A 14,077-nucleotide genomic window follows, 5' to 3' on the forward strand; every position below is an offset into this window, starting at 1 on the left:
GAAATGTGTCAAAAGGAACTTCATGCAATACCGGTGTAGTGGCGTGTAAATGCACAGAATATCAATGTGCGTTTGCTAGGGCTGCAACAAATAATCAATTCAAATTGTTAATGATTTTCATTATCGATTAGTTTAATGATCTATTTACAGTTTTATACAAATGTATGGCATTAGTTTTATGATGCAAAACCAACTTTAAGACCAGTACTAGTATATTATAATTAATACTAGTAACTGTATTATCTAGCAAATACTGCATGATTATGGCTGTCTGCCAAGGCATTCATGTGACCTGACAAAGTTTTGGTTAGGAAAGTATGAAAGCAAAGATTTCTTTACCTGGTAATATCTTGAAGCTGCTTTCAGTGCCTCGTCATTATCAAGGTTTTGTTCGGACGCAATCTGACTAGCTAGTGCACCTATGTTGAACAACACGCACGTCTTCTCATAACCCAAACTAGGAAGAGCTTGAAAAACAAAAATAAAGAATGAATATTGATGCATAATAATTATAGCCAATTGTATCTACAACAATGTGAATACAATTTAATTATTATTTATTTTTTTAAATGACAATTAAGGTCACAAGAATTATAACATTACGGTTTATTGGATTTGTGGAACCACATGGCAGGTATTTCATTACTAGGTACTGTACTTTGCATAAAGTTAACATTGCATCTAATCTTTTTAGTTTAGTTAGTATAGTTAACTTGAAACACACCATAACTCAAAATTTAGTGACTAAAGCCCTTGCACAACAAAAAAATAGTTATGCCCACACTTGACATAACATGTGTTGCTTTAGCCACCAATAACGTGTTCAACATCTATGACATGAAATATCTATACATAGTTTTTTTGTGAGTTTTACAATATTCTTTTTAAAAGAACCCAAACTTACCAAGCTTTACAGAGCCTCCAAAGATAGATCCTTTATCAAAGGCATCTTTCCATGTGAACGTTAAACAGAGCTATAAAATTCACAGGAAAAACATTGTTAACCAATGCAATGAACATAATATTAATCATGGACAATAAGATGGCAAACATGGGTTTACAGGTAATGCATACATTTTAAATAACATTTTAAGTGTGTCAGATTTTTAAACCCAAATGGTCTCTTAAAATCTTGAGGATGCATTACATACTGCTACATTCTGCACTTAAATGTCTTGGATCTTGTTATTGTCTTGGTCACCGATATTTAGCCATTATTATTATTTGGGGTTATTTATTTGCTTTTTTTAACGCGTCTGATAGTATTTTTTGCATAAGTTATGTACCCCTTCAGATATACTCACAAGCTATAGGTTATTGTACAGATTTCATTATGAAATCTACAGTGCACACTACATGAAGTTCATACAAATGTAATTTTAGATTTAAATAAGTTTAGTAACTTAACTCCTTAATGACAAGACTATCTTCCTCTTAGTACATTTGGTTTTTTGTTTTTTTTTAACATTCTTCCCACTGTCGCTGTTTAGCTGTAATTTTCTGTGCACCCACACACATTCTATATTTTTTCCCCAGGACAAACAGGGCTTTCTTTAGATTGAAACAAATGTTAAAAAGTGGACTCACTTTTATTTGAAAAATCTTTTACTCATCTGCAAAAACTAATGGAAAAAAACTGCTAAATAGATTGTATTTCTCCTGAGTTTAGAAATACCCAATGCTTTTATTTTCTTTGCAAGTTATTGGGCACTAATTAGAAAGTAGCGTTTTGCTATTTCAAAACCATTTCGTATCTTTTCCCACACACATTGCACTTCGGGTATGAATTCACCACTCTTAGTATATGTCGCTGTCACAAAACACCCCAATGTGTGTGTTCAGCAACATCTGCTGAGCACAGTGATACCCCACATGCATGTGTTTGTTGGGTTGTTCAGGGACTAAAAGGCCACGTTCGGGAGGTGTCAAAATTCCAATTTGAAAAATGCACGTTAAAAATTCTGCATATCCATATAGCTATTCCGTTTTCCATTTTACAGTGAAAAACTTTTACTCAATCCCTAAATGGGATTAAACGTGCCATCAGGGCCTGTACAATAAACATTCTTTTTTGTTAAGACAAAATAAATGTAGATGTAATAAAGCCATACTAACATCAGTTCCAAAATGATGTGTATAGTAGCACTTGATATCGTTAAAGATCTCTGCACATAAACTTTTATGTAAGTGACAATTCCAAAAAAACATGGATCATATTACCTCATCTCCCACACCTCCAACAGTTATTTATTTGGCTTAGGAACATTTTAGACAGACGACTTGGGACTAAATACCATCTATTGCATCTTTCTTCAATTCAGTTGACATGTTTATATGTATTCATTAAAAATTATTCCATTCTTGTTTTGGATTTTTTATCTCATTTGATATGGGCAGAAGAAGGGAGTAGAGCTTCTTTATATTAAACGATTTTAATACATTTAGCCAAAAGGTGGTCTAAAGAGGGTGAGCTGAGCAGATTGTTTAAATGATCAAGTTGCTACGTCATTGTGAAACAAATGTTTTTGTAAATAATGTCTTACCCTTAATTATTAAAATGTAAGTCAGGTAACATTATTTATTTGAAGTGGCAAATTTCCTGAATCTTTTACTGTACAAGTGGACAACTGAAAGACGTTCCCTGCCGCCATGTAGTTTGATACGATACCGACCATGTGGCGCCACGGTATGCACTTAGTAAAGGTCTTTAGCACACCATCACAGCAGTTCTTGCTGTTCCTGGATGCTTCAATGCCAATATGTGTACTTTTGACCTTGGTCATCACAGTGAGCACAGGGCTTGCATTACAGAAAGAATATTTAGAATGTCAGCTCTGCCGCTCTCTCACAGTTCTTTTGTGAGACTAGAGAGGCAGAAAAACATTGTTACATACGTATGTCCTACTCTACAGTCCTTTTAATTTAATTTGACAGTTTTCTGTACATAAATAGTGTAGTGTATGGAAGGGATTCGTTTTCTTTAGTGTTGGCGGCAGGTTTCTTAGTGGCTAGTTAGGCAGGTTTACGTTTTAGGTGGAAAGGGGGAATCTTAATTAAACCCACGTGGTAAAAATAGTAAAAGTGACTGAAAGGGTTGAACTATAAACAGTTTATAGTAGCCATCAGCTTGCAGTGTAACAAATTGTAACAACACTTACCTGGCTCTCTGTAAATGGGAACTTAGGCTCTATTGAACACAGTTGATCATAATACCTATAAAAACACAAACAAAAGGATTGTAAGGCTAAAAGGTAGAATACAGTGAAGGAAAACATTTATTTGATCTATAATTTTAACGGTAGGTTTATTTGAACAGTGAGACAGAACAAAAAATCCAGAATAACACATTTCAAATAAATTATAAAATTGATTTGCATTTTATTCAGCGAAATAAGTATTTGATCCCCTATCAATTAGCAAGATGTTTGGCTCCCAGGTATCTTTTATACAGGTAACAAACTGAGATCAGGAGCACTCTCTTAAAGGGAGCGCTCTTAATCACATCTTTTTACCTGTATAAAAGACACCTGTCCACAGAAGCAATCAATCAGATTCCAAACTCTCCACCATGGCCAAGAGCCAAAGAGCTGTCCAAGGATGTCAGGGACAAGATTCTAGACCCACACAAGGCTGGAATGGGCTACAAGACCATCGCCAAGCAGCTTGGTCACAACTAGGGCTGCAACTAACTATTATTTTCATAATCGATTAGTTGGCCGATTATTTTTTCGATTAATCGGGTAAAAAAAAAAATGCAAATTTTTCGTTTATTTAAAATAAAAACTTATAATTTACAATGGCATTTCACGATTTGAATTCTTATTTTACTGACATAATAACTAAAGCTATATTTTAAGAACCCCCAAAATACCAAAAAAAGCTTTACTAGTAAATATTCATGTAAACTATTTTTGCCCAGTTATGCACATCTCACCCCCAGCTTTCCTCTGTCCCAGAACTGCCTTATACCCCCTATATGCTACTCTGCCCCTATATATATGCCTTATACCTCCTATATGCCACTCTGTCCCCTGATTTGCCTTATACCCCTCCTGATATGCCTTATAGCCCCCTATATGCCACTCTGTCCCCTAATATGCCTTATACCCCCTATATGCCACTGTGCCCCCTCATATGCCAGTGCCCGGCTGATATGCCTTATAGCCCCCTATATGCCTTTTACCCTTGATATGCCACCATGCCCCCTGATATGCATTTTACCCTTGATCTGCCACCATGCCCCCTGATATGTCTTTTACCCCTATATGCCAGAGATGCCACTGTGCCCCCTGATATGCCTTATAGCGCCTTCATGCCACTGTGCCCCCTGACACGCCTTATAGCCCCTTCATGCCACTGTGCCCCCTGATACGCCTTATAGCCCCTTCATGCCACTATGCCCCCTGATACGCCTTATAGCCCCTTCATGCCACTGTGCCCCCTGATACACCTTATAGCCCCTTTATGCCACCGTCCCCCCGATACGCCTTATAGCCCCTTTATGCCACTGTCCCCCCTGATACGCCTTATAGCCCCTTTATGCCATTGTCCCCCTGATACGCCTTATAGCCCCTTTAAGCCACTGTCCCTCTGATACGCCTCATAGCCCCTTTAAGCCACTGTCAACCCTGATACACCTTATAGCCCCTTTATGCCACTGTCCCCCCTGATACGCCTTATAGCCCCCTATATGCCTTTTACCCTTGATATGCCACCATGCCCCCTGATATGCATTTTACCCTTGATATGCCACCATGCCCCCTGATATGTCTTTTACCCCTATATGCCAGAGATGCCACTGTGCCCCTGACACGCCTTATAGCCCCTTCATGCCACTGTGCCCCCTGATTCGCCTTATAGCCCCTTTATGCCACCGTCCCCCCGATACGCCTTATAGCCCCTTTATGCCACCGTCCCCCCGATACGCCTTATAGCCCCTTTATGCCACCGTCCCCCCGATACGCCTTATAACCCCTTTATGCCACCGTCCCCCCGATACGCCTTATAGCCCCTTTATGCCACTGTCCCCCCTGATACGCCTTATAGCCCCTTTATGCCACTGTCCCCCCTGATACGCCTTATAGCCCCTTTATGCCACTGTCCCCCCTGATACGCCTTATAGCCCCTTTATGCCACTGTCCCCCCGATACGCCTTATAGCCCCTTTATGCCACCGTCCCCCCCTGATACGCCTTATAGCCCCTTTATGCCACCGTCCCCCCTGATACGGCTTATAGCCCCTTTATGCCACTGTCCCCCCTGATACGCCTTATAGCCCCTTTATGCCACTGTCCCCCCGATACGCCTTATAGCCCCTTTATGCCACCGCCCCCCCGATACGCCTTATAGCCCCTTTATGCCACCGTCCCCCCGATACGCCTTATAGCCCCTTTATGCCATTGTCCCCCCGATACGCCTTATAGCCCCTTTATGCCACTGTCCCCCGATACGCCTTATAGCCCCTTTATGCCACCGTCCCCCCGATACGCCTTATAGCCCCTTTATGCCATTGTCCCCCCGATACGCCTTATAACCCCTTTATGCCACTGTCCCCCGATACGCCTTATAGCCCCTTTATGCCACTGTCCCCCTGATACGCCTTATAGCCCCTTTATGCCATTGTCCCCCTGATACGCCTTATAGCCCCTTTATGCCATTGTCCCCCTGATACGCCTTATAGCCCCTTTATGCCATTGTCCCCCTGATACGCCTTATAGCCCCTTTATGCCACTGTCCCCCCTGATACGCCTTATAGCCCCTTTATGCCACTGTCCCCCCTGATACGCCTTATAGCCCCTTTATGCCACTGTCCCCCCTGATACGCCTTATAGCCCCTTTATGCCACTGTCCCCCCTGATACGCCTTATAGCCCCTTTATGCCACTGTCCCCCCTGATACGCCTTATAGCCCCTTTATGCCACTGTCCCCCCTGATACGCCTTATAGCCCCTTTATGCCACTGTCCCCCCTGATACGCCTTATAGCCCCTTTATGCCACTGTCCCCCCTGATACGCCTTATAGCCCCTTTATGCCACTGTCCCCCCTGATACGCCTTATAGCCCCTTTATGCCACTGTCCCCCCTGATACGCCTTATAGCCCCTTTATGCCACTGTCCCCCCTGATACGCCTTATAGCCCCTTTATGCCACTGTCCCCCCTGATACGCCTTATAGCCCCTTTATGCCACTGTCCCCCCTGATACGCCTTATAGCCCCTTTATGCCACTGTCCCCCCTGATACGCCTTATAGCCCCTTTATGCCACTGTCCCCCCTGATACGCCTTATAGCCCCTTTATGCCACTGTCCCCCCTGATACGCCTTATAGCCCCTTTATGCCACTGTCCCCCCTGATACGCCTTATAGCCCCCTATATGCCTTTTACCCTTGATATGCCACCATGCCCCCTGATATGCATTTTACCCTTGATATGCCACCATGCCCCCTGATATGTCTTTTACCCCTATATGCCAGAGATGCCACTGTGCCCCTGACACGCCTTATAGCCCCTTCATGCCACTGTGCCCCCTGATACGCCTTATAGCCCCTTCATGCCACTATGCCCCCTGATACGCCTTATAGCCCCTTTATGCCATTGTCCCCCCGATACGCCTTATAACCCCTTTATGCCACTGTCCCCCGATACGCCTTATAACCCCTTTATGCCACTGTCCCCCGATACGCCTTATAGCCCCTTATGCCATTGTCCCCCTGATACGCCTTATAGCCCCTTTATGCCATTGTCCCCCTGATACGCCTTATAGCCCCTTTATGCCACTGTCCCCCCTGATACGCCTTATAGCCCCTTTATGCCACTGTCCCCCCTGATACGCCTTATAGCCCCTTTATGCCACTGTCCCCCCGATACGCCTTATAGCCCCTTTATGCCACAGTCCCCCCTGATACGGCTTATAGCCCCTTTATGCCACTGTCCCCCCTGATACGGCTTATAGCCCCTTTATGCCACTGTCCCCCCTGATACGGCTTATAGCCCCTTTATGCCACTGTCCCCCCTGATACGCCTTATAGCCCCTTTATGCCACTGTCCCCCCTGATACGCCTTATAGCCCCTTTATGCCACTGTCCCCCCTGATACGCCTTATAGCCCCTTTATGCCACAGACATAATTTTGGACTTATATATCACACACATACATACATATATATACCCGTGTGTGTGTGTAATCTCATGCGCTTCATAGTGTATCCCTGAATGGCATAAATAAAACGTGGTCACCCGACATTGAACGTCTCTGGCATGAATTAGGAAGACATGTGAGCCAGGCCTTCTCATTATACCGTATTTGCTTGATTATAAGACAACCCTGATTATAAGAGGACCCCCCCAAATCTGAATATTAATTTATGAAAAAAAGAAAAAGCCTGAATATAAGACGACCCTTTAGGAAAAAAGTTTTACGAGTAAATGTTAATTCATGTAAACTATGGGTACTATTTTTTTTTAATAAAAGCTATGATTGAGAAAAATATTTTGTTTCTATTTCCTTTTTTCCAACCTGCCCCCCAGTTATGCACATCTGCCCCCAGGCTTGCCAAGCTGACCCAGAAATGCCTTATACCCCCTATATGCCACTGTGCCCCATGATATGCCTTTTAACCCTCTATATGCCACTGTGCCCTATGATATGCCTTTTGACCCCCTTTGTGCCACTCTGCCTCCAGAAATGCCTTATACTCCTATATGCCACTCTGGCATTTAGGGGGTTAAAAGGCATATTATGGGGCAGAGTGGCATATAGGGAGGTATAAAGGCATTTCAGGAGGCAGAGTGGCATTAAGGGGGTTAAAAGGCAAAACTGCCTTATGCCCCCCATTTAACACTCCCCCTCCCTCCTCCAAACTTACTGGTGCTTCTGAGTCCCTGGTGCACAGCCGGGGCAGCGTGTAGAGGTCTATGCGATTCGCGTAGACAAATTCCGCTGCAGACACACCGATGGACACAGACAACCCCCGCTGCTAACCGCACCTCCTTCCGGCTGCAGCGGAAGTTGTCTACGCCAATCGCGTAGACGTCTACCCGCTGCCCGGACAACACACCGGGGAGTCACAAGCAGCAGTAAGTTGGGGGGGCGGGGGCATAAGACAGGAGAATCCAGGTCCCCTGCAGCGCTGCTGGGGATCTGGATCTTAGTCTCATAGTCAGACCTAGTTGAGGTCCGATAAGACGAGGGGTATTTTTCAGAGCATTTGCTCTGGAAAAAACCTTGTCTTATAATCGATCAAATACAGTAATTGAGAAAACAAACAGGTATTACACTCTTCAGCTGCAGAACGCAAAACCAGGAAAATATCACTGAAGCAGCATATCGTGCATTAGCATGAACTAAAAAAGTTGATTGAAGGAAGAGATCTGCGTATAAAGAAGAGCAACCAAGTTTTTATATAAAACGTGAAAGTTGTATAATTTATGAAAAGATGGCGAATGTTCTGAAAGTGACAAAAAGAATGCCACAGCTTCTTTCAGGTCCATATCTCTTCTCGATGCTGGCGTTCCTCTGCATCTACTCGGGTATGTCGCAACTCCTCTGGCTCATGTTCCCATCTTCGTGGACACAGAGTGTGTCCCCCTTCCATGCTAGCATCCTGTGGACGGTTTCAAGTGGCACATCGCCACTTGGTAGCCATGGGCGCAATACATGCTACCTGTGTTTTAGATTCAGCTGTCAGTCACTATGGCAACATAGGTGTGGCTGAGATGATTCGAAGCTCTGGAGACTGTCCTTTGCACTTATATAAACTTGCCATATTCATAACGACAGAGCTCAGTTATACTGTGCCTTTAGAGAGGCAAGTCGTTCTCTGGCATTTCCGGCATTCTGTTTGGTAGCCTCTTATCCTGAATATTGGCTTGTTTATCGATTATCCTGGCCTCTGGCACCCTGAACTTCGTCTTGGCTACCGTTTATCATGAACTCTGGTATCCCGATATCTGACCTCCCATACAAGATACATATTTGGTACATATACAGAAAAAACGTGGGGGAAAACATTAAATATGAATTAGTAAACTTGCTTGGAGATCTGACAAAATCCAAATGAGGTTGAATACCTTTTTGATTCTTGCATTTCTTTAGATGGTGGTTTGCCAAGCACTTGGAATGTTTCAGGAAAGCTACAACAGGGAAAATAACTTTCTCAAAAGGCTATAAAAGCACCCACCCCAAGATCAATTTTAAGTTACAGTTCAGTGATTAATATGGGCTATTCCTTATTTCCTTATCAATTAAGCAGGTAAAAGGTCTGGAGTTGATTCATGGTTTGGAAGCCATTGCTGTGTACCCACAACATGCGGTCAAAGGAGCTCTCAACGCAAAGTGAAGCAGGCCATCCTTAGAATGCAAAAAAATAATCAGAGACAGGAACATTAGGAGTCACCAAATAAAGTTTGGTACATTGTGAGAGAGAAAAGAAAAAAAAACGCAGTGGAGAGCTCTGCAACACAAAAAGGCCTGGATGTCCACGGAAGACAACAGGGGTGGATGATTGTAGGATCCTTTCCATGGTAAAAGAAAAAGCCTTGACAACAAAGCCAAGTGAAGGACACTCTCCAGATGGTAGTCATATCATTATAAAAATCTACTATAAAACAGAAGACTTTTAAAGTGTATAGGCATTCATTGCCTGCTCAGATTGTTCCCCTTTCTGACCTTTCCATCGCTGTTGATGGTACCACTATTTCTCCTTCACCACATGTCCGCTGCCTCAGAGTGACCCTAGACTAAAACCTCTTCATCTTTTATCCCTCACATCAAATCACTCTCTAAATCCTGCCGCAACCAACTACGCAACATTTCTAAAATCCGGCCATTCCTGACTGCCAGCACCGCAAAACAACTAATCCACTCCCTTGTAATCTCCTGTCTAGGCTACTGCAACAACCTACTTACCGGCCTACCTCTCTCCCAACTATCCCCAGAGCATTTGCTTATAATCGATAAAAATCGATTCGACTAATCGATAATGAAAATCGTTGTCAACAATTTTCATTATCGATTAGTTGTTGCAGCCCTACTTGTAAGACTCTTCCACCAAAGGAAGCATTTCCAGCAGAAGATAAGATCTAGAGATTGTTTGCCCTCTTCTGGAACCCACAAAAGGAAATAAGAAGATTCCTGTCAGACGTAGCTGGGTCCATCTCATCTCTTATGGAAGTCTGAAGTTAATTTAGGAATACTTTTTTCGAGGTAGAGATAGCACCACCTTATCAGAGTATAATTGCAGAAAGTCAAGTAAAGAGAATGCTTGTAATTCTCCAACTCTTCTTGCTGAGGTAATAGCTAACAAGAAAAACGTCTTGAGTGAGGAAGTATTAGGACACTTCCTGGAAAGAAGTATTAGGTTCAAGTCCCACAGAGGCACTCTGTATTATATTGGGTTGTAAATGGGAGAGTGCCACCACAAACCTCTTGAGACCAAAGATGCCAAGCAAGCCTGTAGTCAAGGAAAGAACTTAGAGTTAAGATCTGGACTTTAAGTGTAGCAGGATGTAATCACTGGTAAAAAAAAAAAAAAAAAAAAAAAAAACACAACATGCTGAAGGACGTCAAGAACCTCAGGTGGAGAAGGGAGAAATTTGTCTCAAGCAGCACCAAAAAGAAAAGGTTATCGAGATAACATATTTCAAACAAGTGAAAACCTCCAAGACATCCGCTTTAGCACTCTGGATTTGGAGAACGTATAGTGTGTTGAATTATAAGCTCCTGTCATATCAGGAGTGGAAAGCAGGGCAATACCGATTCTCACCGGATCTGGAAACCAGGTCCTCCGTGGTCTGACTGGTGCATCTTCCAGTGTGTACTTCTGGATAACTCTGGGCAGAAGTGGAAGGGGGGGCAGGCGTACCCAGCCGGGGTACAGGTCGGTCCCGTCACAGGTATCTTCTTTCTTCCTCTGCATCTTCGCAGACATAACCCAGAAACTTCCGCCACAATGGCGGCGCTGCAATGATGTCCTCTGTGATCCTTTAACCCAGGGAGAGGATCTCACTGCAAGTGCACCATATTGCCCTCAGTTCATGTGACGGCAAAATGATGGTGCTTGCGGTGACGTCCTCTCCTCCAATGTGGATGAGGACATGATTAGTTATAAGCTTATTGATCCAGCGAGGAATGAGATTTCCATGTCAAGAAGGATTTTTCCTCCCTTTCTTGGTACACAATTAGAAATCACCTTTAATGTGTGTTTTTTCCTTATTTCGGGAGCAACATTGTGGCTAAACATGTTGGACTTGTGTCTTTTGCAACAAACTAGTCGTATAAGACGACTGGGCGTATAAGACGACCCCCAACTTTTGCAGTTAAAATATAGAGTTTGGGCTATAGTCGCCGTATAAGACTACCCCTCTACCCAGTATACAATAACCAGCCAATCATGGCAAGCACTGCACCTTACCAGTGATTAGCTGGTTGTTGTATACAAAGCCTGCTTGGATTGGGTGGGCCAGCTCTCCCTAACATACGTACACACCAGCTTACAAACACACATATACACATACACTGCCTTAACATACGCCTGTCCATATATACACATTTATACACTGCCCTCACCACACACCCCCACTCTGTGTGTGCCCCCCCGAGATATGCTGCCACTCTGTGTGCCCCCCCGAGATATGCTGCCACTCTGTGTCCCCCCCGAGATGTGCCCCCCTCCCCTAGACTTACCAGTGCAGACTCCCGGAGTCCCGGGTGTCTTGCGGGGCCGGCAGGGGACATCTATTCTACGCAGAACGGTATACAGTTGTATACAGTTATGCACTGGTAAGGAGGATTGTTAAAGCTCACCGTGCAGACGTTCACCGGCGAGCGTAAACAACCTCCGCTGCCGGCACGTCTGCGCAATGTGCTTTAACAATCTCCCTTGCCGGGACTCCCCCCGTGGGAATTCGCGGCAAGGGAGATTGTTAAAGCACACCGAGCAGACGTGCCGGCAGCGGGGGTTTACGCGCATTGCCGCTGCCGGTGAACGTCTGCGTGATGCGCTTAGACAACCTAAGACAGGCTGTCTGAGCGTATCGGAGAGTAGGATGCATGTCCCCTGCACCGCTGCGGGGGATCTGTATCCTAACCCTGCCAGACCTCGAGCTCCCTGTTGGGCTAGTTAGAGGGAGGTCGTGATCTCCCCAACCAGCCTTGCTCATTGGGCGCCCGCTGATCAGGGCTAGCTGGGGAGATCACGATCTTGCACCTACCTCGGCGCGGCCCTGAAGACCGGCCCAGGGGAGGCGGCTTCTCTGCTTGTCCCTCCCCTAGAGATTCGTGATTCTCCAGTCCGGCTCGGTAAGTAAGTATACCTGGCGTATAAGACGACCCTCGACTTTTGAGAAGATTTTCTCGGGTTCAAAAGTCGTCTTATACGCCGGAAAATACGGTACTATGTGTACTGTGTTATCAAAGATGTTTTTCATCTCAAAGCAGTAGTTACAATCTGTTAATGAAATACAAATATGACAAGACCTGCAACCTTCTATTGTGTATATGTTTCTCGTACTGGATTTGTCCTGTTGATCACACTAACTGGAGTTCCGGTATTTAAAAAAAAAAAACACAAAAAAAAACAAACAAGAACAATCGCCATATACCAAGGCCACCTTCCCACTGTGGAAAAAAATAAAATAAACTCAACTGTATACCCTTGAAATATAAAATATGATCATATGTAGGCTATGATATAAAAGCAGGTATCCAATGGAGATCCTTATGATTTTCATCTGAGTCCATGGTGACTGACATATATACAAGGAGAGCCCTTAAAACCATTTTCCCACATTTATTGCAGAACAAATTAAAGTTCAGCTAATAACTATATATTTGGTAAATACTCTAAACAGCTTTAAGCTACTATACTTTATATAATCTGCATATATAACCCTACTCAAAACATTTTTGGATAATTTAGTATTTAGCCTACTTTAGTAAACTACTACACTAGTAAGACAATGTATTGCAATGAAACGAATAATTAAGACATGAAACTACCCAGTATTACTCATTACATCACGATGTAGGTAAAATGGTATATGCACACCTTTTATTTCCATCTACACAACCGCATTCCTTTTAAGATTGTGCAATGTTAGCAAAGCTAGCTGGTGATGTGACGTATAGTATTCTAGCCAAGGCTAACATTCAACTGTGACAGAAACAAGTTAGTCTTAAGAAACAGTAGCTCTACACATATCGGGCAAGACAGCAGGTTCTAACACAGGCCGCGCCTCCACCTTTATCCAGTGTGAAATTAGAGAGCAATGGCGCGGCCCAACTCGGTAAAAGCTTTACCTCATGACAGTTTCAAGCGAGTTTTCATGTTTGTCCAGCGGCTTTCCAACTGAAATCTTACGCAGCTTGTTGAACTCCTCGGCCGCGCGACAATAATCAGCCTGCTCGTCTCCGGCAGGATAAACGCTTTGAATGAACTTTGACAGTGGTTTTGCTATGTCCACTTCGGACGTCTTCTTGAGCGGTACGGAAATGAAGGTGGCCATATCCGAGCACCAGTATGTACCGCTGTAAGAATACACAAAAGTTTAAACCACGACCTTCTCAAGAAACGTCTGGTTGGGTTGACGATCCAGACAGCGAAAAAACTTCCGGGTGCTTCGTGATCACGGGACCCGTGACGATCAAAGTAGCCGCCCTCAAAGCAAACAGCGTATTGCAAGATATCTCTGTCATGAAACTCGACCGTCAGGTGACGGTGACGTCAGCCATGTTGTCTGTAAAGAGATTAGTGAGGAGGAAGGGCCTTTAGTTTAGGTGTGTGGGGTTTTCTTGAAGGTTTCTGCAACTAATGTTTCATGTCACGAAAGATTACTGGGATGGTATTCTCTCCCAAGCTTTTCTTTTAGAAACTATATGAGAATCGAAATGGAGAAAATTGTAAAACAACGGCAAAGGATGGGCCTGTGGGGATTTTGTTATTTTTTTAAAACCCACCAGTCTGAACCGAAACAGTCAATTTGGAAAAGTGTTTGATATACAGTGCCGAAAATGGAAATAGTTGAGCTGTGTAAGAATTTCAGTAATGTCCCACATGGGAACAGATCAAGAGGGTTAATGGCCC

General features: G+C 43.7%; 1 protein-coding gene across 2 annotated transcripts in view; it reads right to left on the reverse strand.

Annotated features, from left to right (window-relative positions):
* The window catches only part of PDCD6IP (programmed cell death 6 interacting protein), a 51,173-nt gene extending 37,568 nt beyond the window's left edge, over positions 1 to 13,605 (reverse strand). For both annotated transcript variants that reach the window (XM_053467384.1, XM_053467383.1), the window contains exons 1-4: positions 13,294 to 13,605; positions 3,159 to 3,213; positions 905 to 974; positions 340 to 467 (exon numbers count right to left, since the gene is read on the reverse strand). In XM_053467384.1, coding sequence (XP_053323359.1) covers positions 340 to 467; positions 905 to 974; positions 3,159 to 3,213; positions 13,294 to 13,499 — 459 coding nt within the window. In that variant the 5' untranslated portion in view covers positions 13,500 to 13,605. The remainder of the gene's footprint in view (positions 1 to 339; positions 468 to 904; positions 975 to 3,158; positions 3,214 to 13,293) is intronic.
* Between the last annotated feature and the right edge of the window lie 472 nt (positions 13,606 to 14,077).

Source organism: Spea bombifrons, chromosome 5 (assembly GCF_027358695.1).
Source record: "Spea bombifrons isolate aSpeBom1 chromosome 5, aSpeBom1.2.pri, whole genome shotgun sequence".
NCBI classification, from domain to species: Eukaryota; Metazoa; Chordata; class Amphibia; order Anura; family Pelobatidae; genus Spea; species Spea bombifrons.